The 19,234-nt window shown below is 35.2% G+C and overlaps 1 protein-coding gene across 2 annotated transcripts in view; it reads right to left on the bottom strand.

The window, feature by feature from the left end:
* snx9a (sorting nexin 9a) overlaps positions 1–19,234 on the bottom strand; it is a 23,978-nt gene extending 4,744 nt beyond the window's left edge. The window contains exons 1-18 of one of the 2 annotated variants that reach the window (XM_017708813.2): positions 18,632–19,234; positions 17,740–17,754; positions 14,963–15,049; positions 14,322–14,396; positions 12,471–12,554; positions 10,995–11,076; positions 9,567–9,708; positions 8,418–8,499; positions 8,183–8,308; positions 7,973–8,090; positions 7,154–7,284; positions 6,015–6,118; positions 5,827–5,930; positions 5,322–5,399; positions 5,106–5,182; positions 3,136–3,225; positions 1,610–1,724; positions 972–1,063 (exon numbers count right to left, since the gene is read on the bottom strand). In XM_017708813.2, the coding sequence (XP_017564302.1) occupies positions 972–1,063; positions 1,610–1,724; positions 3,136–3,225; positions 5,106–5,182; positions 5,322–5,399; positions 5,827–5,930; positions 6,015–6,118; positions 7,154–7,284; positions 7,973–8,090; positions 8,183–8,308; positions 8,418–8,499; positions 9,567–9,708; positions 10,995–11,076; positions 12,471–12,554; positions 14,322–14,396; positions 14,963–15,049; positions 17,740–17,754; positions 18,632–18,643 (1,614 nt within the window). In that variant the 5' untranslated portion in view covers positions 18,644–19,234. The remainder of the gene's footprint in view (positions 1–971; positions 1,064–1,609; positions 1,725–3,135; positions 3,226–5,105; positions 5,183–5,321; positions 5,400–5,826; positions 5,931–6,014; positions 6,119–7,153; positions 7,285–7,972; positions 8,091–8,182; positions 8,309–8,417; positions 8,500–9,566; positions 9,709–10,994; positions 11,077–12,470; positions 12,555–14,321; positions 14,397–14,962; positions 15,050–17,739; positions 17,755–18,631) is intronic. The other variant, XM_017708814.2, reaches the window with a different exon arrangement.

The following is a 19,234-nucleotide window of genomic DNA, read 5'->3' as shown; positions in this document are numbered from 1 at the left end:
TGATACACTGGTTTCATTATAAAAGACTGGCTGGTAAGATTTCATTACATTACAGTAGCAATCACAGTGAACAAGCTTCCTAAAGTTCTTAATGACAATATAATTACACAACACTTAAATTGAAAAAGCTACAGAGCCACAGCAAAGATCTTAAACATCTCTGTCAGTACAACTCATTTTATAACATGCAATTGGAAAGTTCGTGAAACCACTATTAATCAGCGCTTGACATTTCACTACCTGCTCTCAGATGAAAGTAACAAACAGAAGCTAACAGTCAGTCAAAAAAGACTGAAGACTGACCTGAACACCGCATATACAACAGTTACATGCAGAACAAAAAGCAATGAACTGTGATGCAAACATCTCTGTCCTCCACACCAGATGCAATCCCTAAAACACTATATCAGCAGTGAAGTACTGTACTGGGACATATTAAAATAGAATCTGACCTTTAACCAAGACAATGACCCCAAACACGCTAACAAAATGTGGTACTTTATGGTCAAAAATAAATTTGACTTTTTTGACACAGCCTGCTTTATTCAGTTTATGCTTATGACATACATATAAAAAATGGACATGGATGGAAAACTGGTTCAAACAGCACTGAGTTCTATTGAATTAACCATGATCTGCTTCGATGTACAAGATGCTTTAGCAACTGTTACAACTAGTCTCTATCTGTTACAATTAATGGCACCAAACATTGTTACACTTAAGTTACACATTTAAACTAAGTCAAACTCATGCCATTTTTGGCTGAATTATTTACAAATTATAGGTGCTAGAAACAAAGATCAGATTTTAATTTGTAGCAGAGATGTGCAGATGCCTGAACATTTTAGATTTTTTTTCTTGTACAAATACTTTTAAAAATTATTGAGAAAACCTGTGTGTTAAGTGCATCTTCCTCTTAGGCTGCAACCCGCTCTCCCCTAAGTAAAATGCTACAAATAAAGGCTACTTACAGTCTCATAGAACTGCACCTGCTCTTGCAAGTAGAGTTGCATGACTCTGTTGTAGTCATAGATACGGTTGCTATGGAAGTGGTTCATCTCAGCTAAAGGCAAAAGAGGGGGCTAGGGTTACATTTCTCATAGCTGGGCAGCCACATTAAATGCAGTCTCACATATTCACAGAGCCACACACATAGATGTTCAGATTTACACACATACAAACTCATGCATACACAGACATATTATTGTAAAAGATGCATGTAATATTATTCTCTAAATCAACATTGTGGGCAAAAACAGAGCACTGGTAATCCACCCATGACGCACATACACATAAAACATTTTAAAATACTTGCATCATAAAAACAAAAGAACGTTCTGAAATGGAATTAAATCTGGTTTAATGTAGCTCCTCAGTATTATTCAAGTATTACTTACAAACCTCTGACTCCATTGAGCATATCTAGTGACTTTTGAAAAGCTTTCTATAAAAATAAGAGCCAGGAATATTGCATAATATCAGCATCAGAAACATGTACTTTAAGACAAAAATAGAACCATTTAGAAGCAAAAGATACTATACTACACAATTCTATATAACTTCTAATCTTCATTGTGTTGGCTAAAGAAAAAAAAAAACACTGAGTTACCTTGCAATGCATATGACATTGTACTCAGATTCTTTGCCATAGTGTGCTTGTCCTGGGGTCCGATCTTATTCATTGCCACAAGACGATCTGCTTCTTTTACTTTCTCAATAGCAGCCTAAGGAAAAACATGTGTTAGGGAACATCTTCATGGATTCAGTGGATATTATAAAGGCAAGCCTTATTAAAACATTACTATTATTATTATTATTACTATTATTATAATACACCTTTAAATCCTCCTTATACATTTGAAGTCTTTTATTTAAGCACAGCTTTTTAACTGCGTTTCAAGATATTCCAAGTTTAATAAATATTAGCTTTTTCCGAGTGCATCTCTATGCATTTTGCATCTATATGCTTCATCCTTTAGTAATTATAGCACTTTTTTGTCCAGACCCTACATGTAAACTAAAGATCAAGCAGCAGTTGGCTGAACAATGGTTAAGAGAGTAGTTGCATTCCATGAACATGTATACATCACCCTTGTCTTTGGTGCCTGCCTTTAGAATCAGAAAGCATACTCAAAATGGAATTAGTTTATAAAGAGGGGAAAAATAAATAAATAAATAAACAAAACCCCAAAAACTAAAGAAGCATCTTACGAGTTGAAAACTAAAAATAGATTTGAAAAATATAATTCAAACCATAATTCACATAGAGGTAAAATAGCTAGAACAAAAGCAGCTTGTGTGTCCCTTTCTCTGGCACAAGTCAGGCTTTGAACCTGTGTGACATATTGAGTTACAGAGGTAAAGTTACATTCAACAAGGGGTGACCAGGAGTCACTCTCAAGCAAGTAAAAACTTTGATGGCAATCAAGAGATAGAGATTTGCTCTTGCTTTAGGATTCCTTGTACACTTTGTCTTTAAATGTCATATAAAACAGATGATGAAAGATAAAAAAGAAGAGCAAAAAACATAAATAAATATTGGAAATGGTAAAATCAATTAAACTAGCTAGTTAGCTTGCGCAAGCTTAACTAAAACTTTTTTTTACATGCCCAAATTATTGTCGGCACAAACAAAAACTTGATCTCAGCTTTTTCCATCACCCCGACCATCCAGACCAAATCTAACAGAGGAAATACAAGAGTTCAAAAACCTTTTGATCAAAATGAACATTACTTTTTTTAAATTAATATTCAATTCATATAGAATCCTAGAACGATCAATAAAAATGACTTGAGGAAATAAGCTGACAAAGGAAAGGAAAACAAGGTATCAGTATAATGACAAAGGCCTTATGTACTGAGAAATAGAAAAAAAAAATCTTGAAAATATATATCTTGAAACAGATATAAAATGGTTACTTGGGTTACTTGGGTGAGGAAAATAAATGGTGTTTAATAGACAAATAAGACTCCAAAGGTACAGAGAGGTAACAATTCAAAACAACAAAATATTTGCACAAAAAACATCTGCATTGTATGTACATCATGCATGCTGAGGAAGGTATTAAACCTTAAAATAATCAGCATATGATATAAAAATCTGTGATTCATTAAACTAAAAAAACATATACCTACCTTGTGGACTCCTATTATGTCAGGGAAGCAGCCAAGCAGTCCTTTGTATTCACTGTTTGTTTCCATCAGGAAGTGCAAGTCTTTTTTTGGCTGACAAAAAAAAAAAAAAGAACAATTTCCCTTATTCATTTGTAAACCACTGGGCTTTATTTCCAAGGCAAGACTAAATACAGTGACATGGCCATGGCTAACTTACAGTAACCTTCATGGTAATAATCTTATCATATGTTTAAGACAATAGGAGAGAAAAAAGGGACAAGTGCAAAGAGACAAAAATATTACATGACAGCAGCAGAGGAAGCACTGATACAAATCACAGGTAACACTAAGTTTGCTTGTCAACAATTAATTAACTATAAGCAAGTGATTAACAGTGACCAACTTACAACTAATATTTTGTAACCAATTTCAAAAATGTCATAAATGTTATTAACTGTTTGTTGATTAATGAGTTGCTAATTGTTAATTAATTGTAATCGTTCTGTTGCAAGCCATCTTTCAATGTCTCTATTTGATGTTAGCTATGGAATATAAACAGGTGATCTGAATACACAACCATCTGAATACAGCATGGTAAGGCTAGTAAATAGCCACATTGCAGTTGCAACTGTAATAAAAATAAAAAATAATTTATAAATAATAAGTATTTCAAATATATAAAAACCACAACAAAACTATAATATGCAAAACTAAACTAACTAAAACTAAAGATAATTACTGAGAAAAAAAAAGCCTTTTTTGGCCCCCCCCCCCCCCCCCCCCACTGCATGAACAAGAGTTTGGAAGTGGGTTCCCTCTTCCATCTATAGTGAAAGCTAGTGCTGAGCTGTGCTCAGTCTACTGTTGTATTGATTTTATTCTACCCTTATCAAATACCTTGCATCACAGCGTTTATCAAAAACAAAAAAACAAAAACTAAAACTACTAGTGCACTCTAAAGACTAACTAAAATGAAACTGAAATAAAAAAGAAAACTAATAAAAATCTCACTACTATCGTAAGTCCGTTGACAACTAATTGGAGAATGAACAGATTAGTAGGCCATTGCATTACTGTTTTTTTTTCTTCCTCTGAACTCTTGTTTCCTCTGCAAACTCTTAACAATTCTAACCACTGCATTCTTAACAGTGTATAGTACAGGACAAGTCAGCATTATGACAGAATAGCAAAGAACTTTGGGATGGATAAGGTAGGAAGCACTGCACTGGCACAGTAGTTTAATACTAATCCTGATTTTTTTTTTTTTTTTAACCAAAAGGTATTGGAAAATCAGAACCATTTTTTAAAACTGATCTTCCCAGGTCAATCACTTCATGACTCTGTGTGTTTAAATTTTGTCATATGATGATGAAATTGCAGCAGCCACACATTTCATTTCAGGGTTTAATGAAGAAGTGTGTTTTCCTACTGCACACGCAAAAAACAAGAAATGACCCAAAAATTAACCACGTAAACTTTTGGTCCTAGATCTAGGACCATTTTCCCCCTGCCCAAGAGACATTTGGAAACGTTTATAAATCATCACAATTAACAATTTAATTAGCTTTTTGGCCATTTCTTATCACTCTAAAGCAGACATTTACTCTAAAGCTGGAAAGCTTGCTCAGAGATAATGACAGTTTCAGAATTTAGTGTAGCCTCATCTTCAGAGTCTGACCAAAAAAGCTGTAGGTTAAATGTAATCTTAAAAGTATCCTTTTCTGTTTGAGCACAAAGTAAGAAGTAAAAACATTCAAATCACTTGAGGTTCTCCTACAGCTGTCAAAGTCATTGCTTAGCCACGCCATCTCAGCGTAGTGATATAATGTTTGTGAAAAAAACTGCCGTTATGGTGAAATATTAGCATGGTTTGAAAGATTCTCAACCAATCAGCTTGCGTGGCCAGACTGTTTTATAATAATAGTTCATTAACTGTTAAAATAAAATATTACCAAATAACCTTTAAAAAAAAGAATTCTGAAGGCCAATACCTGTCCAGCGCATATCTCTGCTATCTCTTCATATGTCTTCCCTGTTGCAGTTAATGCTTCAGTAAGAGTCGCTTCCCCTGTAATAAGAAGGAGAAGCAGAAGGAGACGAGGGAGGAAAAACAGAAAAAAAGGAATCTTACTTGTTCACTTTCGGCGTTCACAAGGTGCTCATTTATTGAAGTTCACATTAATAAGTGAGATGCTCTGGCTTCTTACCCTGGTATCCACTGGTGTTGAAAACTGAGGACAGGTTCTGAAATGCTTTTCCAATCCGCTGGTATTCTTTCTGTAGGGCTTTAAAGTAAACACAAAAGAAAAAGGAATAATTAAGTAGCTTCTTATGGTATTGTACCAAAAGAAGGTTCTATGCCTCTAGATCAAGACATGCTGGCAACAGGAAGAATGGTGATAAGGTATCTACTCTTTTTGGAAAAACTAAACATTTCCTGTTGTGATACTGGCTCTATGCAGAACTTGCTCTTGATGGACTACTTTGTGTAAAAAGGAACACAGCTGAATGTAGTAACCAATTAGTAGGACATATTATCATTTACATAATTAACTTTTGCTAAATTACCAGTGAATTAATATTGAAGTTCAACCAGCTCACTACTCACACCCACAGCTGGGACAGATAAGACAATAATTCATTCACACTGTGGCATTGACCCTGACAACATGTGTATGCCTGACATCCTCCACAAGGAGGATGTGGACTCACGTCCTGTACATCTCTTCCAGTGAAGATGGCCAACAGAAAGAAGGTCCTTAACACGATCATCCATGGATCTGGTAAAACGGCTAAATGTTTCACACTTTTGCTCTCTACATGAAAAAAAGAAAGGAATCAGTTTCAAAAGTTTCCATATAGGTGAAGTATATGCGTAAAGGATTGAAAAGCTGCCTCACACTTCTGTAGGATCTAGTTCTCGGATCTCAGGATCCATTGTGGTGAAGACCATTACTCCGACTGTCTCGTCTTTTTCTGCTTTCCGTTTGCCTATTTTCCAGTCCTAATAGAGGTGAAGAAATGTAACAGCTTTATAAGTATTGATACTATGAGTGCATGAAATATTGTGGGCCAATATATGTTATTTGTCATTAAATGGGATAATATAATTACTGTTTTTGATCTGATCTTGCTATTACAGTTGACTATTACAAGCAATAACATTATGTCCAATATCTCAACTTTCACCTACCATTGCTGTCATTTGATCATTTATATATATATATATATATATATATATATATATATATATATATATATAAAAAACACCTTTATCAACATGCAAACAGTAACAGACACACACACACACACACACACACACGTCAGAATAGTTACCTTTTAAATTTAATTCTTAGGAGCATATTTTAGACTTTCAACTAAGTAAAAAAAAATACAAGTCATCTTTAACACCACAGTGCTTGTTTATTAACCATTTCAAAACCAGTGCACAGCATGCAAAAGCAACTCTTAAAAAATAAATAAATAAACAAACAGAAAAAAAATGAAAAGAACTCAGAAAAACAGCTTGCTAATAAACACTGAAGTTCCCAATGAGCCAGCTATTAATCTCAGTGTTACTGAGCTCTGCTAAAGTCTGAGAACATTAATAACTTATTCACCACATTGATTTATTAATCTCAGCATAACTCCTTTGAGGGATGATTTGTTTTCTCAGTAGTGGAGATGTTCACAAATAAGCATAGCATCAGTATTGGCAAATGACATACATGTTATTAACCGAAATACATATAGCTGCCCAATTTATAGTCAAATTTACAAGACTTTGCAAAGTATCCTGCCCAACTTTCTCACTCAAATAACTTTGAAAAGAGAACATAAATCACCTTCATAATTGAAGACAGGTTATTTCAAAGTTTTATTCTACATTCATATAGACCTAGGGCTGGTCATAACTTACAGGAATCGGCTAAACTTGCTTGCTATCACTGTTTATCTCCCTCTCAAATATTTGAGTTTTCAATTTATTTGGGACAGTCTTCAACTATGTAAATAAAGCACTTTAAGGATATATGTGTACCTTCTCATCTGTGTAAGTGAGGAACAGTTGAAAAACTTCACTGTTTGCAACTACAGGGTGTCTGCACAAACGAGACATCCAGCCCTGTAGGCGCTCCATTCGCATTTTGATAAACTCATCTTCAAAACGACCTACACAAAAAAAAAACAAAACAATAGATAGTCCAGCCAGTTAGGTCTAAACTGTTGGTGGGGTTAGGGTTTGCACTTTTATTCAAATATACAGTACGTGTCAGATGTTTGAGCACACCTCCTTTAAATCTAGGTTTTTGATGACAGTCATGCCCTTAAAAGCACACATTGTCTACGATTATGCATAAGTAATTATATGATTTGTACAAGCATATAATCATTAGTAAATGGCATAAAAGATATTCATCATTAATGATCCCCTAAAGCAAACAAGTTTTTTTGTTTGAAGTCAAAGTTAAGACATGTTGGGTGATTTTCTTGTTACCTAAATGACTTGTGTCTGAACTTTCATTGTAATTATACTTATGCTATTGAGGCAAAATATCTTTTGTATTGAATATTGCTTTGATAATCCTTTATATTTACACTCATGCTATACATTCATTCAGTTCAAGACTGAACAACAAAAATGTTCATATTTTTAGTAAACTTCAAGTATACTATACCAATACTATAGTATACTAATATTTCATTGATTTATTTTTAAATAGTTAATTTAACAAATATTATCATAGTGTTGTCCAGAATTACTGGCAACATCAATATGAACAGTAAATGTCAGATGAAATTCAGCAGCAAGATTTGTTTTTGTGGCCCGTCTATGGAGAACTGTTTGGTTTTCACTGACCTGTGACTTGTTTATCTGGAAGACATGGAATGGGGAAAGCACATCCAAACTTTTCCATAAGTCTCTCATACAGCCAATCAAAGTGTTTGTATCTGTGATTGACAGGTCTGTTTGTACTCTGAAAAAAAAAATACAATTAAAACATTACTACAATCAACATAAACCATGGAACTTCAAAAAACTCAGATGACAAATCAGGGGTCAACTTACATTAGGTGTAATCTGATACTCAATATAACTCTTAAGACCGTACATTTTAGTCCCTTTTTTCGGATCTGCCACCACACAGTCAAGTTGAGTTTGCGGATATAGCCAAACTGGTCCCACCTCACCCATCTACCATGCAAACGGAGAAAAGGAACAAAAGTTCTTTTGACAGTAAGGACACTTAATTAATAAATAAATAAATAAATAAATAAGGAAAAAGAATAATAATAATGCATACGTATATTGGCAATCTGTCATTTTCTTTGACCATATGTTTTGTCAGTAGAAACACTTCAGGATTTGGTGTCTTGGAAAAAACTCTAAAAAGGAGTTAAAAGAATCAGAGTTTGCATCATAATGACATGGCAGGACTGTGTATAGTACCACAGAAACAGAATACTACAACACATTCAGAGCCTCAGCAACACAGACTCTTGAGTAGTGCTGGGTATACCACCATCAACTACATACTTGTGTAGTATATATGTATTATGGCATGCTGTTTAGAAAATTATTTATGTTATAAATATTTAATTACTGAAAACTCTGAATATATGGACCGAAACCTGAGAAAATGGAATGAAAGTCTGAATATATGGAATGAAGCTTGAGAATATGGAATGAAACTTGACGTCATCAAGGCACTAGCACAATCTTAATTTTTAGATGTCTGAGGTTCTGCATGGATGCAGACCGTATGAAATCTAGTAGCAATAATCCTGAATAGTGAGAAGATAATTAACACCCTGGTGAGTGCATGTATGGGCCAAAATAATACTGGTAACCAAGAAAGTTTATTCACTGTGGAAGAATGCAGTGAACCTCACAGGCGAGGCAATTAACGTTAATGCAGACAGAAGCATGCCTTCCACCTCACAGGAGCACCTCACAACAACCCTTATGTAAAATCTTCACCCGTTCACTTGAAAGGCCCCAAGACTATGGCGTGAGGTAGGACTGACTAGCTAGCGTATATATTACAAATGTAGTTTGATGGTATGTTAGGGTAACTCGACCAGCTGAGCTTAAGTTTTGGAGTTTGCTGCCAGCATCCTTGGGGGTAACTGTGCTGACCCTGATGCTGAATTTCCTCAGCCTGACAAGCTGATCTTGTCTTTTAGACTATGCATGTTGTTTACTGATTAATCGTATATAATAATAATAATAATAATAATAATAATAATTGCATTTTCCAGTGATCTGTAAATCCTTGTCTAGGGATGTATCTTGCTAAATGGAAGGACACCATATTGGAGTGAACCAATAACATTCATTTTGCCATGTTCATGTCCCTGGTTAAAACAAATCTATTTTGTCAACAAACAACTGTCCTAGAATTCCGCTGCTATGGGTGGGGAAGCAGCCATGGTGCATATTGATGTCCTACTTGTTGAGAGAAATCTTCATAGTGTGATGGCCTGTGCCACGCTGCATTGTCCCTCCTCCCTCCTCACTCTGTGACCAAGTGTAGCCGCCTGTAGACTTGCCATCATCTGACTCATCATCCCACTCATCATCATCAATGGAACCTGACATACACAAAAATAACCAACCAATCGATATATCAAAGCTACAAAAGAGAGTTCATAAACACATGAAGACTTTGCAGCACTTGCAAAACTACCTTTATAAACCACTTATTCGTCATATCTATCCTCTGTGATAACAGGAATTACATTACTTCTCCCAAGACATAAATAAACATTTCCTCACAAAACAGATTTTTGCCAATAAGATGCAGTTAAGTGACCTCAGTACACTGCTGATTAAGTTTGGAATTACTGTTTCCAATAATACAAAACTTTTGTTGCAGATACTTTTATAAAATGCTTCCTTAATGATGCTAGTACTCTACAGCTTCAAAGTCTTCAAACAATCACAGAAGAACATCAGGACAGTTTATATTTGACCAGAACGATGAAGAGCCCTAGATGATTGCAAAATGACTGACAAAGGTGTATAATGTTGAGAATGATGTTATATTAACATTAATGCCCAGTCTTTGAAAATCAAATCTGAAAGTGGAAGAAATAAATGAAGAAATGTATGTAAATAGATAAGCTTTTGTTGTTCCTTCAGAAAAAATGATTACTAAAGTTATTACTAAATAAAATAACAGCAATTATTAATGTGAAGAACGATTTCCACAGAGATGACATGACACCACTTTTCTTTTCTGATACCAATATTACAACTTTAACAACTGATTCCATTTTTTTTCTCTGAAAACTGCTAAGCCTTGAAATTATGTATTTTTAATTGGAACTACACTACCATTGGAAGAACTTTATAGCTAACAACATCACATTACACAATGTAATAATAGCAATGTGTGCTATTTTAGGCTAGGATTTTTTAATCTTTTCACAAGACTGGACTGCTGGATTCATTCTTGTTTTTCTCTCTCTTATCCAATCCAGCATTTTCTGCTGATATTTGTTCTATACCGATACCTAGTATTGGATCACTGTCATCTCTAGATAAAACAATGTAAATTCTCTAAATAAAGACGAAAGCACCTAAAATTTAAATAGTATGACAATTACTACTGGTACCTAAATAAGATGGTTGGAATACAAAAGTAACATTATTCTAAAGGAATAAAACCACATGTGCCTGAAAAACCTCACAATAAAGATGAATATTCAATAAGGTTTGTCTTTTGTTTATTTTCCATCTAGAATTATAACAGCTTGAACATAAAATAGAAATCTTGACTTCACTGTCTCACATAGCGTGGATGGAGCATATACCCTTGTCAGACATTCAATATAAAGTGCACAAAAGGAGGCTTTCCTCTGCATTATCTTCTTACCTTGATAGGCTAGTGCTTGCTGCTGAGTAGAGTCGCAATTCTCAGTACTGTGAGCTTCCCAAGCATCACTGCCATTAACTCCCTACAAAAACATTAAATGGATTTATTTTGATAAATACTGAAACAATCTTTTTTCAGAAACACGATAGAACAAATAGTTTGCCCATTTCAAATGTTTTGGTAGTATCAAAAAAATTTAGCGACTGGCTTGCAACTAAATATTGTAGACTATTTTCTTTTCAAACATCTTTAAAGTCTACAGTTAGGACTATAAAGCATACAAAAACCACTCCAAAATTCAATTAAGCCATTACCACACATTACTAAAAAAGTCAATAATAATGGGCTGCTCTTGGAATGGTGAACAATAGTCAGCAAATGGATTTACTCTATGGTACAAAGACATGGCAGACTAAAATCCTTCTGCCAAGCCCTTTGATAGTTTCACATATAAAATCAGACTGGCTGTGCTGGGGACCTAAAAGGTTTAAGGCTCTTGAGTCCCTTCCTGTGCTGTCCATCAGTCTGAGCCTTAATGGCCTGTTTTTATCAATAGATTTGACCTTGAGTCAGCTAAAGCACTGATCCATTACTATACAAATGCATTTGGCTTCCTTCCTGCCTCCAACTATCAAAATCATTTATAACAATTTATCCCGAACACAAAGTTACTCAAGTGTTTATTATGAGTACACTGATGGTGAGGAACGCCAATGAATCATCTATGGTGGCCTCCTTAAAGATGTCTTTTGCCAATTTGCAGCATTCTTTGACATGTCCTGCAAATACATCGTTTGCAACATCCTCTGCAAACACATACTTTCATTTCACAGCAGGAAGAGCTGTACTGCAGAGCTGCATTAGTCAAAAACCGCATCAGCTTTACCAAATGTGTGATTACTAATCAACTTCAAATTACTGTTATGGTCATGTTTTAATATTTCTAGCCAAGAACACTGCTGTCAGGGTATAAAGGATAACCAAATGCAAATGTCAGTGTCACTGCAGTACTAAAAATGACTTGCCACACAAATATCTTGTCGAGTGAAGGTCCTTTGGGGGGTCCTGACCATTGTAGTGTAAAGAATGACTAACAAATTATACAGAGAAACAGAAGGAGTACATTCTCTAATTGTAGTACTACAAAGCGTACCTATATTGTAACTGGACCTGCAAAATTGAACAATGAGTGCAGATAAAAAGTAGGTGTACCTAATAAAGTATCCACTGACTGTACTGCTAGCTAAATTAATGGAGACTTCTAATAACTGAAAAGGGGACACACAAATTTAGAAAGAGGAACTGAAGAGGTTGTTCTGGGCTGCACTTTAATTTAGGATGCTACTGTTTTACATTTCGTTTAGGGAACTGGGTCCCATAGCAAAATTCAGACAATTAGACAATAATGCTTACTGACTCTGAGTGATTCCGTTTTTAAGGTTCCAAAAATGAGTAATACATGAGGGCTTAATATACCTGAGGGGCTGTAGTGCTGTAGGAAGTGGCACTGTAGGCATCATTAAAAGATCCTGTTGAAGAAGCTGCTGATCTTGAATTAATCTGCAAAGCCAGTAACATTACATTTAAAGAGTGTATTTTTCAAACTGCAAGAGTTGCAATTTTAACTGTAACTAATATTTATCAAAGTTGTCTTAAAAAGCTTTAAGTGGGGAAATTTAATGTAAAATTGCAGCGCTTGTAACTTGACAATCTGGCATACTAATTAAGCATTCAAGCCTCAAGCGTGAAAAAAAAAAATGGACATGCTGGTCCTCCAAGCCAAAAAAAGTACCTGAAGCTTAATTTATTGAAAATAATCATACTTAAATTGCAGCCACAATACTAATCAGAAAATTCATATTTAGATATTTTCCCACTAATTCACTGAGCCTTATAGTAAAACTTTAGTGAACCTTACATCCGGAATGCTCTGGTTTGACTAGTATGGCTGCACCAATTTTAACCACAGATGTGTACTATGAAGCATGATTCCTGGTTTCTCAAATTAACCTTGGACTGTGTGCATTACCACTGCCTTCTCAAACACTAATCACAGTAACTTCTCTCCACAGCTACCTGTTCAATTGCAAACAAATTTGTGGGTTTGACTCAAACTAGAAAGTAAGAAAATAGTTAAGTTAATCATGATGAAATTGTCCTTAAACACCTAAAAAGTCTTTACAACAAAGACATTGTGGGCCTCACTCACCACTATCTTCTTAAGTTTTGTTTTAAATTTATTCATGAAAAAGGCCTCAGAAATAAGAAAACGCTGAAAGTCAGAATCTGAGTCAAAGAAGAAAGAAGTAGGAATTTCCTTTTAAAAATGGTTGGTGAATGAGGCTCATTGTTGTCAAAAACAAAACTCATTTTTCTTTTTATTGATGTAAGTAGATAAAGTTAACATAATACCAATACGAGCATGATTTAGTTGATTTATTACTTAAATTATTAAACTCCAATCACTAATTGTACTACATTTAAAGCAAATCAAAGATTTGTATGTTGGGTGTATATATGTATACATAGGTAATAATTGAATTGCTGCTTCTACGCACTTTATTTTAAGTATTTATGACATGTTTTTAAGCACACACTTTTTGATACAAAATAAGAAAGCTTACTGAACCTGTGTGTTTTGAACATTGATAAATATTGCCCAAAAATTCATTTTTAAAATCAGTAACTTAAAATTTTCGGCAGACAATGGATTAATTTAAACTTATTCTAGGTAATACTTGTTACTTTTCAATTAGGTAAAACACCTGTAAAGATTGGCCAAACATAAAACCATTTACTAATATTACTTTTTTAACCACTTCATGTTCATCAAATGATTTGTTAATAAGTATATAAGAAATGCACAACTGTCAGTCCCCATAATTAATTCAGTCACTATAGTGTGGAATTCTCTGCTACAGTGAGTGCATAACATAACCAGAACTGTAGAACAGACAACTATTAAGATTGCAACACTGCACATGTGGGAATGATCACTATGTAGCACAAGTATGCCAGAGAGACATAAGACCTCAGTTAAAAGTTTAATAAGTAAGACCTGTCATAAGAAACAAAGTTATTTGGTTCTTTAGTTCTTCTAAGGATAAACACAATATTTGTTTTCTTCAGTTAATATAATGGGCCAGTGGCAAGATTAAGAATTACAGATTGTTGTTTTAGTAAGCATACTATGTACATATCTTTTTTGACTGGATGTTACTGGCAAGTGGCATGTATGACCTTAATTCCTGCTCAATAAGCATCAATATAAAGGCAGGTATTGCAAAATTAATAGGGGTAAAAACAGAGGCAACATTGTCCTCTTACCTGTATATAATCTTCTGGTACCAAACCTGTTTGTCCTCTAGAGTTCTGGGCTTCTATCCAGCCTCCACCCACACTCTACATAAAGAAAATATTGCCCAAACAGGAAAATATTAGAAGAGAAAACATGGCTGCGTAATAAAAAAAACTAGATAGATATTTATTCAAACCACAGTGAGTGCAACGCTGTGAAAAGTCTGATAACTGGCTTCAGAATTATGCAGATGTTAATACATAAAACCCAGTAATATCCTGCTTTACAACATCAAAAACAGTAGTCTGATTCCTGTAATATGTTCCTGTGAAAGCAGCGTGAAGTGAAAGCAGCAGTTCTGTCCCTTGAAATGTCCAAATTCACTGGTATTTTGGGAGAAAAAGTCACTCATAGGAAATTACCAGCACCAAGTATGTCATTTTTTACTGAGCTGAAAATCAGCTAGCCTTTTATTTAGTTTACAGTTCCTAGAAAAAAAAATACATTGTTGGAACAGTAAGAACACAATTTTGTCACTTTTTGGTGTTCAGACAAGTGCCAGTATAAGATAACCAAAGAACTAGTGCTATGGAAATAAATGCTCTAAAGAAACAGGTTTACAATGACGGATGTTGGGTTGTGTAGGACTGTTGACTCTCAAGATCCTCACCTGATTTAAGAGGGTGAGTGTTTCTCCCTCTTGGACACTCAGTTCATTGTTGCCGGGCTCAGCAGTGAAGCTGTACAGTACCTGAGCCTGTACAAACATTACACATAAGACACAAAGCTTAAGATGCATACATATTAACATTATATTAAAGTAATGTGTAATATCACTTTAATTTGATAATACATTATTTAATTTCTTGCATTTTTTTTTACAAAGTTGCACAAGTCTTACAGCTCCTAAACACATTTTGCTTAATGAATTGATAGAAGCAAAACAATTCATCATAATCAAGAGCTAAGGCTGTCACAGTTTATTATATTAGGAATTAGTCATTTATTTTAGTGAATAATCCAGTAAAAAATTTAAAGAAAAAAAAGGGTTGGAGAGCAAGAGGAGACTTTTGCATATGCATTATCATTATGCACAATTGGGAAATGATAAATAGTGTACACTCCAGAAATCAGTTATAGGGGCAAAAAAGCAAAAAGGGTCCTAAAATTAGTATAATACGGACTCATTTCCTTGTATTCACCTAAAAGAGTTCAAAACTATGGCACAGACAGAAAACAACAGCCCACAAAGACTCTAATTCTCAGTGCCACAGTTTTACACAACTCTCTCCCTACTTTGTACCAAAACACAGGTTCCTGACCCCTACTCCCCAGTACTGAACTCTGACATTCTCAGGGACTGTTACGCACCCATCACTTTGTTACGCACTCATAACTTTAACTGCTCCATAAGCTCATTCTAATTGCACTACTGTTTATATTTGCACTATTTATATCCACAGACCTTAATCTGTATGTGCCTTATGTCACTTTATTGTTAATTTCAGGACCTCTTGTATTTATATTATTTTTAATTTTACTATTTTTCTACAATTCATTTACTTATTTTTGATTTGTGTTTTTTTTAGTATCTATTTAAATTCACACTGTGTGTTTACCATCTATGTTATTGTTACACCGTGGGCTCTGAGAGTAACGCAATTTCAGTACACTGTATGTTCTGTACATATTGTAGTATTGACAATAAAGCTGACTTGACTTGACACACTGTTGTGTCAGTCACACATGAGCATGCATTTACTTCTTGTTTCGTACACTGCTCAAAAAAATAAAGGGAACACTTAAACAACACAATATGACAATATGAATACATGAAGTAAATCAAACTGTCCACTTAGAAAGCAACACTGATTGACAATCAATTTCACATGCTGTTGTGCAAATGGAATAGACAACAGGTGGCAATTATTGGCAATTACCAAGACACACTCAATAAAGGAGTTGTAGGTGTTGTAGGGAGGTCATACAGGCACGTGGAGGCCACACACAATACTGAGCCTCATTTTGACTTGTTTTAAGGACATTACATCAAAGTTGGATCAGCCTCTAGTGTGTAACTTTTTCCACTTTAATTTTGTGTGTGACTCCAAATCCAGGCCTCCATTGGTTAATAAATTTGATTTCCATAGATGATTTTTGTGTGATTTTGTTGTCAGCACATTCAACTTTGTACAGAATAAAGTATTCAATAAGAATATTTCATTCATTCAGACCTAGGATGTTTTATTTGAGTGTTTCCTTTATTTTTTGAGCAGTGTACATAGCCATAAACAAATCTTTGTGTTATTTTTTATTCTGCTCTTAAGTATGAGAAGCAAATAAACACTGTCAGGAGTGGTAACTTCTATTAACTTAGAAGTACAGCAAAAATGAAAAGCATCCTGTCTTTTAAGGACCTGGAAACAGCTGTTCATGCTTTTATTTCCTCTCGTACTGACTACTACAACTTGCTGCACTTGCGAATCCCTCAGTCAAGGTTTTCATGTCTACACCTGGTCCAAAATGCAGCGGCGAGGCTCCTGACGGGTATCAAGAAAAGGGAGAGCATTTTCTATGTACTTGCTTCACTGCACTAATTACCAGTACAATTCAGAATTGAATTTCAAGTTATTATTCATTTTAAAAGGTTTGCATGGTTTATGTCTGACCTCCTCTGTTTCCATTCCACCTTGCCAGCCTTACGATTTTCCAACCATTTGCTCTTAGTCATTCCATACTCTTGGATGAGGTTCAAAGGTGCTTGAGCCTTTTCGTAGCTGCCCCAAGACTCTGGGACAGTTTTCCGCTTTTCAAAAGGGAATCACGCCCCAACAGATATTTTTAAGTCAAATTCAAAAACTAATTTATTTTCTCAGGCATTTGAGTTCTTAATGACTACATTATGCAGTATTGGCTCTGTTTGTGTTCTAAAATTTTGCAAGAAAAGTTTGAAATTTCATTGTTAGTGTCAATTTAGATAAGAAATAAATACAAGCAAAGGCTTTATTAGCATAAAACTATTTAATAATACTCTGGGTATGTTCTGCAACATTTAGCTGCTTACCATGCCTAAATAATGATTTGACAGATTTCTTTTCGAAATTATTGTAAATTGCCATTAAAAATATTTTGCCCATAACATGACTTAAGCATCTTGGCTGGCATCTTAGCACAAAGATGATTCTGAAGTGGTGTTGAAAGCATCATACTAAACACTCTATCATTTAAGATGATCTTAACACTAAGATGCTTTTTGGAAATTGAAAAAGTGATTATGTAGTGCTCTTTTCTTCATTTCTCAAGGAAAACCAATCCACTGAAAAGTACGACTTTCAGAAAAAAATTATATGAAAAACTGAGACTGTTCAAAGTGGAACAGGGGTTTTCATTTTACTATAAGATTCTTTATACTGTCAATGAAGTAGGCCTAAAATGAGAAACATTCACCTGATGACACGCCTCCTGCAGCAAAAAAGAGAAAAAAATACACTTAAACAAATCGCTAAATGATAACCAAACAGGTTTCTCTTGACCTCAACAACAAGCACTTTCCATCTACAACGCCTTTTTATAACTCTGTCTCGAGTGCAAAATGTTGCAACTGCAGTTCAGTGACATGTGCTCCTAACTGGAAATGCTGATTGTTGGTTTTACACAGTCGACAGTTGTTCTGTAGCCTTTCGATAGCCTACGTTCCCAACACTGTTCCTGTAAAAATGAGCCATGTTACTGCTGAAAGCAACAGGGGGTTGAAAACATATTTCTATATGCTCTGCTTCTTCCCAAAATCGTGTGGCTCGAGTGGAATGTGCACTTACGCCAATGTAATGATCAGCGCATACTATACGTGGGAGGATTATGAAGTGTTGGGTACAACGAGCTACTGTACATATCGGGAAAACTGAAATTCACAATATGACTGCTGTTAAGACTGGGCCTACCCATATCGGCACACTGTGTTATACATTACCTAAACAGAATACTGCCCCCGGGGGAAACCTGACCTACTTCACATGATTCCAACAAACTAGCTACCTTAGGAAAGGCTTCCTAAATATTTACAAACTCGATAGGAACAGAGAACGAACCCAAACTGCAACTCCAGTTGGTTGTAAACTAAATGAATTCACAGCATTTACAACGAATTACGGTTTATGATGCACATCTCACCGGCTTTACTTCGCAGTCGTCACTACCACCCAAACCACGTCCACATAGCCTACTTATATGCTGTTATTGTGATAAAAGTTTAGATGTGTCGTCGTCGAGAGTAAGAAAGTGAACGAAAGATGGTTAATTTGTGCTGTTAAACATTATTTAGACGTTAACACACACTTACCTTGACTGCCATTGTGGAAGCATTTATTTAGCTTACATCTGAATCTAGCAGTCTCTCTCCAACATCAGCGAAAACACGGAGTTTCTTGATGTGGGCTAATTTGCTAAGGCTGTTATTCCAAGTCAATGTTAGCTATGCTGCTGACCTGATTAGATAAACACTGGCGTCGATATCCAATTTTCAGATCCTTGCAGGTTGAATGGAGCTAGTTACATGTCTCGCCCACTTTCTCGCGTACAGAACCGGAAAAGTGCAGCACATTGGCCAAGAAATTTATGACAACTTTGCTGGGTGGCGTCTCCCTCAGAGTTAACGTTACACGCCCTCGGTGGGATCCTGCTCAAAGTAAACGGCCACGTTTTTATTCGGGTTTTCATGTGCGTTAAGTTATACAGGCCCGTCTGAACGCTTAAAGCGAATGGCCTCTTGGAAAAGCCTAATTATACCATGAAACAGGCCTGCTACGGAATTGAGGCGGGTCTTTGTGGTGAAATACAGGCCTAGAACTACGCTTATCCGTCCACAAAATGTTACATGTCGAAGACTAATCCTAAGCAAAAATGTAGCTTGTACAAACAGGTCACTCTGTGGTTTGCTGTGCCA

The sequence above is a fragment of the Pygocentrus nattereri genome, chromosome 10, assembly GCF_015220715.1.
Source record: "Pygocentrus nattereri isolate fPygNat1 chromosome 10, fPygNat1.pri, whole genome shotgun sequence".
Taxonomy (NCBI): Eukaryota; Metazoa; Chordata; class Actinopteri; order Characiformes; family Serrasalmidae; genus Pygocentrus; species Pygocentrus nattereri.
The sequence above is the reverse complement of the archived record's forward strand: the minus strand, read 5'-3'. Positions and strand labels throughout refer to the sequence as shown.